The sequence below is a fragment of the Mytilus trossulus genome, chromosome 2 (genome assembly GCF_036588685.1).
Source record: "Mytilus trossulus isolate FHL-02 chromosome 2, PNRI_Mtr1.1.1.hap1, whole genome shotgun sequence".
NCBI lineage: Eukaryota > Metazoa > Mollusca > Bivalvia > Mytilida > Mytilidae > Mytilus > Mytilus trossulus.
This window is the reverse complement of record NC_086374.1, coordinates 78116292-78135147: the sequence shown is the minus strand read 5'-3', so window position 1 is coordinate 78135147 and position 18856 is coordinate 78116292. Positions and strand designations below refer to the sequence as shown.

At 33.0% G+C, this 18856-nt stretch overlaps 1 protein-coding gene across 2 annotated transcripts in view; it reads right to left on the bottom strand.

Annotated features, from left to right (window-relative positions):
- Window positions 1-3769: 3769 nt before the first annotated feature.
- LOC134708045 (condensin-2 complex subunit G2-like) overlaps window positions 3770-18856 on the bottom strand; it is a 71891-nt gene continuing 56804 nt past the window's right edge. For both annotated transcript variants that reach the window (XM_063568305.1, XM_063568304.1), the window contains exons 23-29: window positions 18657-18756; window positions 15591-15775; window positions 14902-15045; window positions 13203-13297; window positions 7840-7940; window positions 6721-6826; window positions 3770-3940 (exon numbers count right to left, since the gene is read on the bottom strand). In XM_063568305.1, coding sequence (XP_063424375.1) covers window positions 3877-3940; window positions 6721-6826; window positions 7840-7940; window positions 13203-13297; window positions 14902-15045; window positions 15591-15775; window positions 18657-18756 — 795 coding nt within the window. In that variant the 3' untranslated portion in view covers window positions 3770-3876. The remainder of the gene's footprint in view (window positions 3941-6720; window positions 6827-7839; window positions 7941-13202; window positions 13298-14901; window positions 15046-15590; window positions 15776-18656; window positions 18757-18856) is intronic.

Here is an 18856-nt window from a genome sequence, read left to right as displayed (position 1 = left end):
TTTACCCGGCCAACCATCCAAGATGGCCACCATGGCTAAAAATAGAACATAGGGGTAAAATGCAGTTTTTGGCTTATAACTCAAAAACCAAAGCATTTAGGGGAAATCTGACACGGGGTAAAATTGTTTTTCAGGTCAAGATCTATCTGCCCTGCAATTTTCAGATGAATCAGACAACCCATTGTTGGGTTGCTGCCCCTAAATTGGTAATTTTAAGGAAATTTTACTGTTTTTGGTTATTACCTTGAATATTATTATAGATGGAGATAAACTGTAAACAGCAATAATGTTCAACAAAGTAAGATTTACAAATAAGTCAACATGACCAAAATGGTCAGTTGACCCCTTTAGGAGTTATTGCCCTTTATAGTCAATTTTAACCATTTTTCGTAAATATCCATGATCTTTTACAAAAATCTTCTCTGAAACTACCAGGCCAAATTAATTCAAACTTGGCCACAATCATCATTTATGTATCTAGTTTAAAGTTTGTGTTTTTTGACCCGGCCAACCAACCAAGATGGCCGCCACAGCTAAATATAGTACATGGAGGTTTAATGCAGTTTTTTATTATTACTCAAAAACCAAAGCATTTAGAGGAAATCTGACAAGGGGTAAAATTGTTTATCTGGTCAAGATCTATCGGCCCTGAAATTTTAAGATGAATGGGACAACTCGTTGTTAGAGTGCTGCCCCTAAATTGGTAATTTTAAGGAAATTTTGCTGTTTTGGGTTATTATCTTGAATATTATTATAGATAGAGATAAACTGTAAACAGCAATAATGTACAGCAATCAAAGACTCAAAAATAAGTCAAAATGACCAAAATGTTCAATTGACCCCCTAAGAAGTTATTGTCCTTTATAATCAATTTTTAACAATTTTCATAAAATTTGTAAATTTTTACTAACATTTTCCACTGAAACTACACAGACAAGTTCATTATAGATAGAGATAATTGTAAGCAGCAAGAATTTTCAGTAAAGTAAGATGTACAAAAATGTACAAACACATCACAATCACCTAAACACAATTTTGTCATGAACTGTCTGCTTCCTTTGTTTAATACACATCTATACCAAGGTGAGCGACACAGGCTCTTTAGAGCCTCTAGTTTTACATTGAAAACCCCCTTAGATCAATGACCCTTATACTCAATCCCATCCTTTCCTTTGTTATATGGAACATTGTGGTACAATTTCAGAGAGATCCATACAATTACACACAAGTTATTGTCTAGAAACTAGAAAAAGGCTTGTTTTTGGCCCCTAATTCCTAATTTACTTTGGCCCCATAACCCCTTAAATGAATCCAAACCGTCTTCTTGTGGTTATAAACAGTGTGGTACAATTTCAGAGCAATAGAAATACTTATACACAAGTTATTATCCTGAAACTATAAAAATGCTTGTTTTTGGGCCCCTAATTCATGGTTGTGACCATCATCCCCAAAATCAATCCCAATCTTCCTTTTGTGGTATTGAACTTTCTGAAAAAATTTCATAAAGATCTTTTCACTTAAACTAAAGTTATTGTCCAGAAACCAATGTGTCTTCGGACGACGCAGACGACATTATACCATTATATGACCCCAAATTTTTTTTTGCTGTCGTATAAAAACGGCAAAATTTCTTTAAAAGTTACCAATTGGGGGCAGCAAACCAACAACCAGTTGTCCAATTCATCTGAAAATTTCAGGGCAGTTACAAATTAACCTGATAAACAATTAAACCCTGTCAGATCTGCTCTTGATGCTTTTCTTTCAGATAGATAGGCCAAAATCTACATTTACCCCTATGTTCTATTTATAACCATGACTGCCTTCTTGATTGGTTGGCTGAGTCACAGCAAACAATTTTTAAACTAGATACCATTATAATGATTGTGGCTAAGTTTTGTTAAATTTGGCCAAGTAGTTTCAGAGGAGAAAATTTTTGTAAAAGATTACAAAAATTTACGAAAAGTGGTAAAAAAAGGAATATATGGGCAATCACTTCTTAGGGGTCAACTGACCATTTTGGTCATGTAAACTTATTTGTTGATCTTACTTTGCTGTCTATTATTGCTGTTTACAGATTATCTCTATCTATAATAATATTCAAGATAATAACCAACAAGTGGCTGTCACAACGACAGCAAAACGGATTTATTAACATTTATTTGTGTCCTGGCAATATCACAAAAACCATAACTGATGAACGGTGAAAGTGAAAATCGTTAATATCAAATTTGACCTCCATTTTGCCATCAGTACCAATGTTAAAACTTGAAAAGCTTAGGTTGAATGGTACATGAGTAAATGCAACAACATGAATGGAAATGCCATTTTTCTATCTTTCAAGACCCATAACTCCTGAAAGGTAAAGTCAAAATCAACATTATTGAACTTGACCTCCATTTTGTCATCATAAACAACATATTTAAATTTAAAACCCTTTGGTGGAACAGTTCACAAGTAAATGCACGGACACGACTGGAAGCACCATTTTTCAATCTTTCAAGTACCATAACTCCTGAACGGTAAAAGTCAAAATCGTCATTATTGAACTTGATCTCCATTTTGTCATCAGCAACAACATATAAAAATTTGAAAAGCTTTGGTGGGACAGTTCATGCATACATGCACGGACACGAGCACACGACTGGAAACACCATTTGTCGGATTTACATGAAAATCGACATGATAAACAATATGTTAGATTTCTTTAGATGCTTTGGTTTCAGAGTTGTAAGCCAAAATCTACATTTTACCCCTATGTTCTATTTTTAGCCATGGCGGCCATCTTAGTTGGTTGCACGGTGTCATAGGGTATTTTGAACCCCATGGTATATTGACCACGAGGTCAAAATAACGCTATGGTAAATCGACCCCCCGTTTTTTTCATCCTTGATGATTATTAGAACATTATACCTTCTAAAGCTTATGATAGATTAAACAAGAGTGCACAAGCTGAAATGTCTCGCCTTTTTTACTAATCATTGATATTATGTTGATAGACCTAAATATAAAGCTTTATTACAACAGTCACATAAACTCTACATTAACCAAGAAAACTAAATATTGATCAATGAACCATGGAAATGAGGTCAAGGTCAGATGAACCATGCCAGGCAAACATGTACAGCTAACAATTCTTCAATACAACAAATATAGTTGACTTATTGCTTATAAATTAATTAAAACAGACCAAAACACAAACACTTAGCAATGGACTGTGAAAATGAGGTCAAGGTCAAATAAAACCTGCTTAACAGACATATAGATCATAAAATATTTCCATACACCAAATATAGTTGAACTAATGCATAAAGTATTAGAAAAATAGACCAAAACTCAAAAACTTAACTTTGACAATTGAACCATGAAAATGAGGTTATTTGGATGGAGAGTTGTCTCATTGGCATTCACACCCCATCTTCCTATATCTAACTAAGGTCAGATGACACCTGTCAGTTAGACATGTACACCTTACAATCATTCCATACACCATATATAGTAGACCTATTGCATAAAGTATAAGAAAAACAGACCAAAACACAAAAACTAAACTATAACCACTGAACCATGAAAATGAGGTCAAGGTCAGATGACACCTGCCAGTTGGACATGTACACCTTAGTCCTTCCATACACTGAATATACAAATATTTGACAAAGTTCAACAATGCCTGGAAAGCTGACTTCAAATGGTGTCCAACATTTGACAACTTGTTTTTGCAGTTATGGCAATAAAGTATAATCTATCAACTATGATTGAAAACTTCGACATGTTCGCTGCAATGAATATTTATGTTTTTAAATATGACATTTTTGATATAAAATAGGTAAATTGACAATAATAGATTTTTCTCTAGGCTTTCACACATAAACTTGTTTGTCACTGTTTGGTCATTCCACTGGATATCAAAGCCAATTTCTGATCCATTAATCTCTTGCTTTCTCTGTAAAAGAAAAAGAAATACATTATTTTCAAAAGATTACAATATATTACAAATTTTAATAAATAATTTCAAGCTTTGGAGAGCATGTCATTTAACCGGCATACATGCCAAGTGACAGATATTTGCGTGCAATACATGGTTTTCAACAGTTTACATGTGAGGATTTTGTCACATGGCATGTACACCCTTTTGACCACTTTACACGCAATTACATTCTTTTTCTTCAGTTGTGATGTTTTGGTCCTTTAGTCTTCACGCTGAGCGTCAGCCCAAGCTAGTAAAATTGCTCTCAGCCCTGTAAAAATCATATCTACAGGCCAACAGAATCTAACTAAATATTTTCAAAAATTGAACTCTGGGCCTGTAGATTCAAAAGTTCGTTTTGAAGACTGTGTTAGCGATATCACGTTTCCTTGGTTTTCCCCTTGTTAGATGATAAATACCGAGAAATCTGAAGTAATTGTTTGGGCGCCATTGTTTTGAATTCTATCATGATGGGCGAACAGCAAAACCCCTTAAAGGTAAGTAATTTGTGATTAGTTTTTACGATTCTGGGACCATCTTTCTTTCAAATCAACTAACGGGAAATGTCCACAGAAAGAGGTCGCATTCAGGGCCTGTACTATTGTCTTTATATACAATTGCTAATCGAAAACGATGTGTACTCAAGGTAATTTTTCAAGATTTATAAATTATATTTAGGAGTTCGAGTTTAAATGATGATTAACAAGGGACAATTAACACATAATTTATGCATTTATAACAATACATGTGAGAGGAGAACAACAATGTAGCTGTCTAGCATGTTTAATGGACTCATAATTTTGGTAATCTTTTAATCAAATTATAAAATATTTTTCTTTTTCAGTTCCAAATCTGGCCAACAGATTTCAACAGGTCATAGGAGATGGAAGTATCACTGAACTGTACCTTTTGGATCAGTTCTGATAGTACCAGCTGTCATCTGATGAACTACCCAGTCTTGACCAGGCAATAGCACAATACATGTATATAGTTTTTTGGAAGCAAAGGCAGAGATTAAAGATGACATTGTTATGACTTTTGATCAAAGCTTGGTATCTTAGTTCAGCCAAATGCCAATTCTGACTGTGGCAGAGTACTTTCAATTGTAAACAAATTTACACTGAATTCTGATCAGAACTTGACAGTTGTAACTTGTTATCAAATAAATGTAATTATACTGGCAGTGGTTTTGAATATATATGTGCCTAGTGATGTTGCTTCAAAAACAACAGTTGAATTCAATAAAAGTTGGTGGCAGACTATTGTTTATTAAATTCATATGAAAAAGTCTGCATCTACATCACACCTTTTCACACGCTTTTTGACATGTCATGTCATGACATGATTTCTCATTGTCAGAGGTTGGCATGTATGTTAACCCTGATTGCAAGCAATTAAAAGAAAATAAATACAAATTTCATCATTAAAAGGCTATAACTTTATCTATAGTCATGATAGTACTAGACAAGATAAAACTTTACTCATGCCAAGTATTTTTTTTATTTGAAACGAAGATGAATTCTGTACAATTTTTTGAAAAGTGTAAATTAAACAAAGACTAATGGTGGTATTATACCTAATATAGTAAGCTATAAAAGGCATGACAAAATGGGAATCTTGTCAAATTAGAAAACCAAAGACTGCTTTATAATACAACAATATGAAAAACATATATGGCAGACAGCAACCAAACACAAAATAACCTGTACCTGCCTAGGGACAGGCACATAAAGGATGTGGCTTGGTTCAACTTGTTTGTTACAGATCAAGCCTCTATACCTCTTTGAGATATCACAATACAATAAGAACAAACTGTAAAATTCAATTGGAAATTGCTCATCCCAAAAGATAGGTTACAAGGAGAATGTGTCCCCAGTACACGGATGCCGAATATGCACTATCAATTTATGTTCAGTGGAAAGATCATATCATTGGGAACATTTGTACTAAGTTTGAAGATGATTGGACTTCAACTTCATCAAAAACTTCCTTGACCAAAACCTTTAACCTGAAGTGGGAAGGATGGACGGTACAACGGACAGACGGACGCACAGACCAGAAAACTTAATGTCTATAAATAGGGCATAAAAACAAAGCCAAAATCCACACATACTTTTCTAATAGTGGTAGCCTTGACTGTAAGCTAGTTCAAAGCGAAATTTCCTCTAGTGAATAAACCCTGTTTTCTTATACTAAATGTTTATTGGTACAACTATGACAGATTCAGTGTAGACAGATCATATTCCAATAAAAGCATAAGTTTTTCATTAAAATGAGACAATAATGTATTCCAATATTATATTCTAGTCAATATGACAATCCATTGGTGCTTTTAATGATGGCTACTGACTTATTGGCAGTGGTTGCTGTGACAATCTTTGTCTTTCAATAGCTATAGCTATAGCTGTAGTCCAAGTAGTTTGACAGTTTTGACTACTGAACAGGACATTATAGTGCCAGTAGTACTTTTGCACCTTCATTGTCTTGTCAGTTAGTGTCTAAGCTGAAGTCTGAGAGACACTTAAACCTTCAGCGTCGGACACTTAATGTAGTGTAATTAGTCTAAGAGACAGAGATTGAGATGGTAAAAAATTCTGTGCTGATAGCTTTATAAGATCTTATTGCTTATCAGTGGTGAAGATCTTCCAACAAATGATGGATGCCAATTGATAGGACAATTGATAAGTTTTCATTTGCATGTAAAACAAACAATGTGAAATTGTGTCTAAGAAATACTATCATTATATTATACTAACTGTTCAGCACATCCATCAAGCAGTTCCAGGTCTTTTCTTTTCAGTTTCTCTAATTCCCTGTGTATCGATTCCCAACAGTCCTTGGTTCCTGGGAAAGCTATCTTACCTTTAAATAGATTATCTATATCATAAATATTAACTAAATCATGCAAGTGATCTTATATCTTTGCATTGCACAAGTTGATTCTTTTTTTAGCTGACTGTTTAAGGTATAATTTCATTTGAATTTAAAAGATGGATCAATATAAGACGATCACAATAAAGTTTACAATAAAGTTTACCTGAGTGATGGGAAGCTTACCTTATCCATATAGATGTACATGTACATTAATCCATTGAATGTGTACTGTTTAAAACTTCAGTCTGGGATAACATCATTTATTTGTTTGTTGTAATTGGATTTGAAATGGCTTTCAGTTTTAACTGTGAGTACTTATTTCTTTACGTTAGTTGTTTCTTGTGCCAATCTCATTAGAAAAGCCATTTCCATCTGATTTTTACAGTTAGTTTCTATTAAGAATTTTTAAATCATTGTTTAATGTTTCGGGAGGGTTAAGCACTAACATAAATGTTTACTGCCCCAACATGCCGGAAGTGATGATCCTGTAATTCAGTAGTTATTGTGGATTGCTGGTTTTTTTTTCGTAAATAAGCCATTGATTAATTATTATTCAAAGATTTTTGGGGCTAGTTTTGTTGGTATAGGTTATGATTTTAAATGTTTAATGAGATACATACATTATATAAGCTTATATGTAGAAATTTGGCAATACCATGAATTCAAATACACACAAAAGACATTTTTTTTCCTTCAATCCATTGAAAATAAATGAATCCACAGTATGTCCAAAGTTTAAACTGTAAGACATTTGAAATAGTATGGTTATTATTGCAAACCCAATGAAACTTTCCCACAGATTCCCTTGAAAGTTACCTGTCGTCTAAAACTATTGCAAGTTCCTTTTTGCATCAAATAAATACAATAGGTATTGTTATCTGTGTAGTTTATTCACTGGGATCTTTAAATTTCTTCTAAGAGAAATCTATCCGTCATTGATTAATTTACCATAAAAAAAGACTCTACCATATACTGTTAGGAGCAAAAAAATATTGGCTTACCGTTAACAATAGTCCCTAATAAATGTGATGCACCATGAAGGTTGTGTAGGTCTGTTACAGCACCTGAATCAATACATACTGACAATTCAGTGAGAAAATTCCTAAAAGAGAAAAAAATATATCAAAGACTTCAATTGCTGCAACTTCCCAAACCCAATCATGTTTGCAATAAGATTGCTGTAGCTTTGATAATTTAACACCAAAGTTGTGTAATAAAATTGAGAATGGAAATGGGGAATGTGTCAAAGAGACAACAAACCAACCAAATAGAAAACAACAGCAGAAGGTATCCAACAGGTCTTCAATGTAGCGAGAAATTCCCGCACCCGGAGGCATCCTTCAGCTGGCCCCTAAACAAATATATACTAGTCCAGTGATAATGAACGCCATACTAATTTCCAAATTGTACACAAGAAACTAAAATTAAAATAATACAAGACTAACAAAGGCCAGAGGCTCCTGACTTGGGACAGGCGCAAAAATGCGGCAGGGTTAAACATGTTTGTGAGATCTCAACCCTCCCCCTATACTTCTAACCAATGTAGAAAAGTAAACGCATAACAATACGCACATTAAAATTCAGTTCAAGAGAAGTCAGAGTCTGATGTCAGAAGATGTAACCAAAGAAAATAAACAAAATGACAATAATACATAAATAACAACAGACTACTAGCAGTTAACTGACATGCCAGCTCCAGACTTCAATTAAACTGACTGAAAGATTATGTTTTCATCATATGAACATCAGACACAATCCTTCCCATTAGGGGTTTAGTATCATACCATCATAACATATATGAGAAGAACATAACTCGTGTCATGCCAACAACTGTTTTTAGAATAAATGTGTTTAGTTCCGATGCAAAGACCTTATTAGTGACTCAATATTAACGCCAAGGCCACATTTAAAAAAAAATTGGTTTGTCCAAACCCTACCCAAAGGTTGAGACAGTGGGTAGGTAGGTAGGCATTTTCTTTTTTTTTTTTTCAAAAAAAGAAATTGTAGTATCAGATGCCTTTTTGATTAAAAAAAAACTTCTTCAAATTAGGAAAATAAAAGAATTTGAGTAGGCAGCTTTTTTCTGGGTAGGTAGCGTTTGGGCAAACAAACCTAATTTTTATTATGGCCCAAAATATGCAATCTTTAATGACTTGACAACAGTATCGTAATTATATCCCTTCTTAATAAGTCTATTCAAAGGTTTTTTAAGTTTCTGAGGTGAATACTGACACCTTTGTGCTTTATAAAGAATATTTCCATAAAAAATTGGATGTGAAATACCTGAACGTATTAGAAGTCTCCATGTTCAGCTATATTTACAAATTATGTCTTTATACCGATGATAAAATTTAGTAAATGTTTTGACTAGTTTGTGATATCGAAAACCCTGGTGTAATAATTTTTCAGTAATACAAAAATTTCTCTCCTTAAAATCTAAAACATTATGACATACACGAGCGAATCGTACAAGTTATGACAATATCATAATCATGATAATGTTAAATGTTGAAAATAATGTATATGTGGTAAAAAGGAAATTACAGGCAAATATTTTAATGCTTTTATGTCTTCCGTTTATTTCCAACAATTTTATACATACTAGCAAAATTTGCAATCAAATAATAGGTATAATTTGACAACACCATATATTTCTAACAAAATTGTAGATTTTCTAAAATTGTTAATAACTAGAGGCTCTCAAGAGCCTGTTTCGCTCACCTGAAACAACCTGGGTTTTTGAATTCATATAAAAAAAAGATAAAATTTGGCTACAAAGTAACAACACTTGGCCAGAACCTCATTAGGAAAGGAACATTTATGCTATGTTTGGTTTCATTTAAATTTGTATGTATTTCCCATAGGGTCCTATGGTAAACTAAGTCCCCCCACTGGCGACCATCTAGGAAGGTGTATTGGCGACAAAGTAACAATATTTGGTCAACATCTCATTCATGCTATGTTTGTTTTTATTCCATTCAGTGGTTCTCTAGAAGAAGTTCAAAATGTAAAATGTTAACGACGACGATGACGACGGACGCCAAGTGGTGAGAAAAGCTCACTTGGCCCTTTGGGCCAGGTGAGCTAAAAATCATATGAATTGCTATTTAAACATGTCATTAAAATGCCAGACTATTGACATAGCTGATAGATGCAGTTATTGGTCTTTAGAAAATCAACAGTCCTTGTAATTCTTGATCTTCAATAAATTAACATGTACTCCTGAAGGCATGAGGATTTAAGTTTAAATCCTTGTTCAGCAATAGATAAACACATACAGCAAGAGACATAATCACCCTGATACAGATGAATCCAGACACGTGACACCGTGTAACACTGAGTTCAGACAGTAAAAAATTATTACTTTGAAAGAAAATCCAATATCTATTCTTGCATATTTTGCTCCAATATATTCTTTGCCATAATACTCATTAGTCATGTTATTTACTGAAAGGTTTTTCCAATATGTGACATTTTTATATACAAACATTAAAAAACGCTCGCTGATATCAATGATAAAATGTGCTTAGTATTTTTAGATATTCAAAAATTAATGTTTCTCGTACCTCATAGCTTTTAAACATACATTTCTGAAAATTTCATAGTTAAAAATTAACAAACTTATTAAGATCATATTTTTATGATGTGTCTAGAAACAGAAAAAATACACGTTTTAAAGTGTCTTTATTTTTTTATGTTGTGTACGTTGTCATTACCCCTTTTTAAACTGTACGCTTCGACACAATATTGCGTTTGTCAATGAATTTTGCATGTAAATGTATTTAATTACGCTTTGATATGTTTATAACCAATATGCATGTTAGAAAAACATAATTTACTAACATTACATACAGCAACCTAAAATATCCGTTGTATTGTTGGAACACTTAGAGGTATTTTGTACATGTAAAAACATCCTTATGTATACGAAAGTGTAAATTGGTAGTAAAAAGTAAAATCACAAAATTATTGAACTCAAGAGGAAAATCAAATCGGAAAGTCCCTAATCACATGGCAAAATCAAATGACAAAACACATCAAAAACGAATTGACAACAACTGTCACATTCCTGTCTTGGTACAGGCATTTTCAAATGTAAAAAATAGTGGATTAAACCTGGTTTTATGGTGCTAAACCTCTCACTTTGTACGACAGTCTTTGTGCCTTGTACAGACATTTTGAGTTGATCTAATTGCAACTGTACAGGTTTTTTTATTATGTTGTGCTGTTACGCGTGTGTCCCATGTTGAGGAGAGGGTTGGGGACTCACTTGTTTAATCCCGCCACATTTTTGTTTGTGTTGGTCCAACATCAGGAGGCTGTAGTACATGGGTTACATAGCTCTGTCATATTTTTTTTATTCATTAATACATATTTTTTTAGTTATCAATATATAATCGTTCGTTTCCTCGTTTTAATTAATTCACATTTTTTTTTTTATATCAGGGCCTTTTTTTAGCAGACTATACGGTATAAGTTTTCTTCATTGTGAAATGTTGTACATTGGACTATAATAAATGTTTTATAAATACACCCACTTTATTTAAACTTAGGTATTAGGTTGTCTAACTGGTCATCACACTACATCTACAAAGCTTTATATGTATGAAAAAAAACATAACTAAAATAAAGCAATTGGAATGCCATGTAAGTCATTCGGCAAACTAAGTTCAAGGAGCCTGCTTTCCTCTAGGCAAATTTGGACCAACATCAGCATTTGGAAGAGCCTTAAATTGTGAAAAGTAAGTCTTTAAAGTTTTATTGACTGTACTATACTTTTTGAAACTTTATTTCCTCCGGAATATATTTAAAACAGTATAACTGTTCATTTCATCCTGAATACCGTTGAAAGTCCCAATTTTCAATAGAAACATTCCTATCTGATGTACACTGGTTAAACATTAAAAATTTTGGCTTTGTATGACTGATATTTTAAGTTCAACTAATTTGACTAAGTTAGCAGATAAACCATTAACAATAAAATACAGAAAAAGAGTCGCCGACACCATCTCGAATACCTTGACAAGAAAGTGATTTGTGACAGTTTTTGTCAATGAACTGTACAGTGATAATTTGAAAAGCACAATGAACGCGTCACATTTGGTGGAACGAACAATACAGTAAGAGAAAACTTATTTAGTATGATACTACGTTTATTTTAAGTTCTAGGGGACATGTAATTCAACATATACCGGGTAGTCATTTATTATTGCTTAAGATATTAATATGCAAATGTGTATGCACGAAAAGATATTCAGCATTGTTTATCTCATAAAACGTATGAAATTGCACCATGTCTGTGCGTTTTGCATCTAGCAGTTTTATCAAACGTTCTATGCAATATTTAATACTTACAATAACTGTATAATTGAATAAATAAACTTATATGCACATTGACATATTTATATATACTCAAATAAGTTCTAGAGAGGCATTCCAAATTGTTGTTCCTGATTATCCCTTCGAACACGTCAATGTCTGGATTCATTTGTATCAGGTTAATACGGGGTGATACTGATTAGAATTTATTCAATGACCATCATTTGTTTTGTGATTTTAATGTTTTAGATTCAACTGCCAATAAAAAGTGCATTTAAATTTCACATTTTCTTTCAGGTTTGAACCCCAATATCTGTATGGCATTATTTGTAATAACATCCATATCTGATTCCTTCATTTATATAACTTCATAGTGTTTACTAGTTTGTGTAGGTTATTGAAAGTTACCACAGAACTGAAATATGTTGTCAATTAATAGGTAAATAAAGGCAAATATGAATGAGCTCGCTCACTACTATTGTGTCAATATTAAACACATCAATTGGACAAATTACCAAAATTACACATACCAAAATAAAACACGTCTATGGGAGGAAAATACCACTTTTTCCCAATTTATTGTATCTTGATAAATATTTAGTAATATGATTTTCCAAAAGATGATATTTTTTTCAGAAATTCCAGAGTAATTTGTATAGATAACATGACATTGATGTATACCATGCTTATATTTGTGAATTTTTTTTGCAAATTTGCAGAGGAAAGATTAATTTCCATGGTAACAAATGTGTGTGGCAAAGTTGCAACAAATATTGATTCTATTGAAAGTTTTTCTTTGGCCTTTCTACTATTCACTAAAAAGTTGATAGGCTTATTCCCATCTTCAAATCATATAAGTTCCATTGTTTCAGACTTCGGCATATTGACATAGCAACAACTATATAATTATGCTCCCCAATTTTTGTTTAAAGGTACATAAACATAACTTATTTTTCAAAAACATAAGTAATTTTTAAGACCCTTAATGATTTGAATATAACTTTGGTATCTTTCATCTCTCTTTGAGCTTATATGTATCACTAACCTTGCAATAAAAGATTTCCTGCAAACAATTTCACACAGCCATGCTGACAACAGTGGTAATGAAGTAAAACTTTCACAAAGTTCATCAAGATCAAACTGTAAATAAGAAAATCAATGTTTTGATTATTCAAATTCTACTGGCGCACATATATATATATGCAGTTAAGGTTTTAAAACATTTTCCTGAAGCAAGTTTCATCACCTGGTAATAGTGGTAGGTACATTCTGCGGCTATTGGTAATTTGGAACTTAAATTCACCAAAAATAAAATGTTGGTAATTTTTTTAAGCATTAGTAGGAAGGCTTTTTGAAAATGTTAATGTTAGCCAGGCCTTGACAACACTATTAGATGTAATAAGTCAGATTTTGTAGACGTTTAGCAAAAATAGGCAAATTTGGAGAATATTTAGACATTGTTAAAATATATTATATATTAAATAATTTAGAGCACAAGTGACACTCAAAATATTTTATTGACATTTATCAAGTGGTGCTTTATAGATACAAGATGTGGTATGAGTGCCAGTGAGACAACTCTCCATCCAAGTCAGAATTATTAAAAGTAAACCATTATAGGTCAAAGAACAGTCTTCAACACAAGGCTTGGCTCATGCCAACCAGCAAGCTATAAAAGTTCATAAAAATGACTAATGTAAAAACATTAAAGCAGGAAAACCAACCATCTATTTTATATAAAAACACACTTATGAACCACATCAACAAATGACAATCACAGAACATCAGGTTCCTAACTTAAGACAGGTGCAAACAAATGCAGCAAGTTTAAACATTTTAATAAGTACCAATCTTCACCCCTACCTGAAACAAAAGTGTAACATCACCACATAGAAAGACATACTATAAAATATCAGTTGACTTTACACCACTTTCAGCATAATTAGATGATTTATGGCAGTCAGTTTTTATTGATGGAGGAAGCCATAGTGCCTGAAATAACTATTGACCTTCAGAAGCAAAACTGAAAATCTGAGACAATTAAGATTGAAGTCTATGAGCAGGATTTGAACAGACAAGTGAGACAGTTGTTGGACTACTTAAGACAACACTGTCCCATTGAAAAAATATGTTTACTGGCTATGAATATTATTTTGGGCCATAGGTAATGCTCTATATTAATTCTAAGTATATAACAGTCAAATTGTCAAAATTTTGCTTGATATTGGCATTTTACTGAATTAACTATCATTTAATTAATTAAGAAATAATGCATGGGGCTTAAATTCATTAAGAATTTACCACTGGTTGGCCTTTATTCTAAATAGTTATAAACCATAAGTGACAGAGAGAGGTAAAATATGGTATAAAGAGCCATTATGCATTATGTGGTAAAATCAATATAAATTCATCCCCCCCCCCCACGCCCCACCCCTGAATTATTTCTTTTTCTTTTCTAATATGACAAACACAGTACTTATTTTGAATTGAGCACTGTTAGTGAAGGCATATATTTGGTATTAGTAATTATTTAACTTGTCGATTAGGATAAAAGGATGTCAACATTTTTTTATTCAGATTTTTTAACATTTCAATATCTTGCTGACTTTCAGTTTTGCATTCCTGCATTTACAATATATTCCTTATTTGCACAGACAAGAAACATAATGGCTGAAATACTATCATTGGGTTTTTGAATAGTCCTGACAAAAGAACAAAAAGATAAAAATAGCTTCATTACTTACATTTCTACTAGCATTAGACATTTCAGCCAAGACAGCAGCCACCATTGTAGCACTGAGGTCTCTGATAACAGTTGATTCCAAAACATTACTTTTATATACAGACATCAATATTTCTGTTACAAGTCCTTTCACTGAGTTCAATACCTGAATAAAGATAGCAATCAGGATCATTAGAAAATAAACTTTTTGTCATACATTTCTCAACTACAGAGCAGAATGACTACATATTCTAAGAGCTAAGCTTTATTCCTCATATGGAATTTACTGATCCTATATATATTGTATAAGGTCACTATTACACTGTGCAAGGAATTTATCTTACCAACTATCTTAACATGTGGCCTATCAAAGTGATCATTAAGAACCTACTTCCATTGGTCTACACAAAAACAAATGACAACAATAACAACTTGTTAGTGTTAGTGTTTCATGAATTTATTTCAATCATTCATCAATTTCTTTGGCTGTCCAAACCTTTCAAATTTTTCCTCAACACCATGTTGTTTTTATGAAGGGATGTAACACCTCTACTAACTGAGTATTGAAATAAACCTGGCCTACTAATCTTATATGAAATTGCTTTTAACCAATAATATGCCTTGAAATGTATTGAAGATATGATAAAATGAAATACTTAGACCACTTGGCCTTCAAGTTAGTTCTGTCAGATATGAATACAAATAAAATACCTTTATTTCATGTTCTTTGTTTTTGCTTATGTGAACTGCCAAGGAAACAAATGTCTTGCCAAAAAAGTCTGATATGAGGTTACCATGGTGGCTGTTACTATTGTTGTCATGGTGACTTAGCAAAATAAACTCAGTCACCTGATAAAAACATGTTATTATCTGTGGCAGTAAGATCAATGCAGAATCTGAAAAAAACAAAACATTCTTTATGATTAATAGGATATAATGAATAAACATCTTTAAATTTAAACAATATCATTAAAAATAATAAATAACAAGAAACCATAGATTACATTTTGACAGTACAACATATCCAATCTCCATGAGGAAACTGATGTACAAACACAAACTGTATGTACAATCAATCACCATTCCTTCTTTGTCTGTCTCTAATGGACTTACAAACCGAAAAAATGATGCCCCTAGGTAGGGCATAAAAATGTTTGTTTTTCGTTTTGTTTTTGCTTAAAAGTTGACAAATTTGTTTGCCCTTTTTTTGAAGTATATGCAAAGTAAACATGACATTTAAGGTGAACATAAAGCTGTATTATGGCTTCAGACCACAATAAAGTCCCTTTGTTCATTGTCTAGGAATATTCCAATATTTTTACCTGAGTATTCTGACTACTGTTTTCTTTAAAATGTTTACTACTAAAGTGGTCCTATCAGTTGCATTTATATTGAAATAAGTAAAATATGTGAGAAAAATTTATTGTTGAAAGTGAAATGATAGAAGAGTAGAAATTAGCCCTCAAGATTTATTCAAGATTCAAATTCTACCATTGGCATGTTAACATGGCTCTCAAAAGAAAAAAGCAATGTTTGATTAATGGTCTATAAGCAGCTAAATTTATTTCATGTTTGATGTAGAGCAAAATTTTTAATTTTTAATTCAATTTGACTTTTACAAAGAAATGCATTGTAACCAACGGGGAGAATAATTGTGGTCTGAGGCCTTTTATAATTACAGACCTCTTTTAAATTTAAGAAGTATTGATAGGCATCATTTATAATTACATGATTTATGCGCACCTTAATCTGACTAAATAGATTTTCAATTTTAGGTTAACAGGGACAAAACTTAACGATCGCCCAGTCGCCCAATGCGGCTAGATTTTCAGCTGGGCGAATATATTTGTCTTCCTGATCGCCCAGCTGGCGACAAATAATATTTTGCATTAAATTCCATGTTTATCCTTTCCCTCATGATATAATAAACAAAACTAGAGGCTCTCAAAAGCCTGTATCGCTCACCTGATTCTACTTGGGTTTTTGAAATCATATAAAAAAATATAAAATTTGGCTAAAAGTAACAACACAACCTCATAAGGAAAGGAACATTCATGCTATGTTTGATTTCATTCAAAAGTCCCCCACTGGCAGCCATCTTGGATGATGGATCGGCTACAAAGTAACAACACTTGGTCAGCACCTCATAAGGAACATTCATGCCATGTTTTGTTTTATTCCATTCAGTGGTTCTCTAAAAGAAGTCATTTGAATGCATTTCCCATAGGGTCCTATGTTAAACTAAGTCCCCTGCTGGTGTCCATCTTGGATGATGGATGGCTACAAAGTAACAATACTGGGTCAGGACCTCATAAGGAACATTCATGCCATGTTTGGTTTCATTCCATTCAGTGGTTCTCTCTAAAAGAAGTCATTTGTATGCATTTCCCATAGGGTCATATGTTAAACTAAGTCCCCCGCTGTCGGCCATCTTGGATGATGGATCAGCTACAAAGTAACAACACTTGGTCAGCACCTCATAAGGAACATTCATGCCATGTTTGGTTTCATTCAATTCAGTGGTTCTCTAAAAGAATTCATTTGTATGCATTTCCCATAGGGTCCTATGTTAAACTATGTCCCCCGCTGGCGGCCATCTTTGATGATGGATCAGCTACAGAGTAACAACACTTGGTCAGCACCTCATAAGGTACATTCATGCCATGTTTGGTTTCATTCCATTCAGTGGTTCTCTAAAAGAAGTCATATGTATGCATTTCCCATAGGGTCCTATGTTGAACTAAGTCCCCTGCTGGCGGCCATCTTGGATGATGGATCGACTACAAAGTAACAACACTTGGTCAGCACCTCATAAGGAACATTCATGCCATGTTTGGTTTTATTCCATTCAGTGGTTCTCTAGAAGAAGTTCAAAATGTAAAAAGTTAACGACGACGACAACGGACGCCAAGTGGTGAGAAAAGCTCACTTGGCCCTATGGGCCAGGTGAGCTAAAAATGGGCGAATAAAAACTGTTCCCAAATGAAAACCCAATTGTCTAATTAAAGAGGAAAAATAGAACGGCCCATTTCCGGTAACCAGTCAGGTCATTCTAATAACCAAAAAAGAGTTAAGTTTAGTCCCTGGTTAATAAGTGTTAATTTTTTTTATTTTTGTTGTTGACACAATAAGTTTTCAATGTTGTGTCTTGTGAACTATTATTTGTCTGTCTTTTTTTTTAAATTTTTACCATGGCATTCTCTGGTATCTTTTGGCCCTCTTTTAATGACATTTTTAACTTTCTTCTAAAAAGGATATGAGATTTGTTGAGGGAATTAAGAAAAAGATCATACACAACTTGAATGTAATTGATGTTTCACCAATAGACCACTTTCAAGTTCATCCATTACCGGAAGAAACTCATCAATTATACAATCCTTTATGTCGTCATTTACCAGAAAGAGGGGGTCACCTGTATCCCTGCACTATTAACGTTCATCAAGTGTCTTAGTGATCATCATTGTGCATGATAAACTAGAAATAATAATTGTTCTGTAGGTACTTAATGACAATTCCCTAATGACAGCAATGCTGATTGTCAATTTTGAGAATTCAACTTGCTGAATAATTCGTACAATATAGAATTATAGTTTTCCAACCACTCGCTCAACATTGGAATGGAAGTGACGATGCCCCTAAACGCACAAATGACGTTCACTAAAACCAGAGTTTTTGACGGAAATGCATCGAACTCGAAATTTGTCTGTTGACAAAAAATAAACTTTTATTTTTTTGGTGAATGTCAATGTCAAACTTAGAAAAATATTGCTTACTTACCTGCTTGTAAGCAGTCTGAACAAAAATTGGCAATTTGAACTGAAAAATCTTCATCAGCTATCCCAATCAAAAACATATTACTGCAAACACTTAATAAACCCTGAAATATAAAAATAAAAAGGATTAATTTTGCCATTAATAAGATCATTTTACGAGATGAACACATGGATCAGAGGTGGATTGAAGGAAAGGGTAGTACT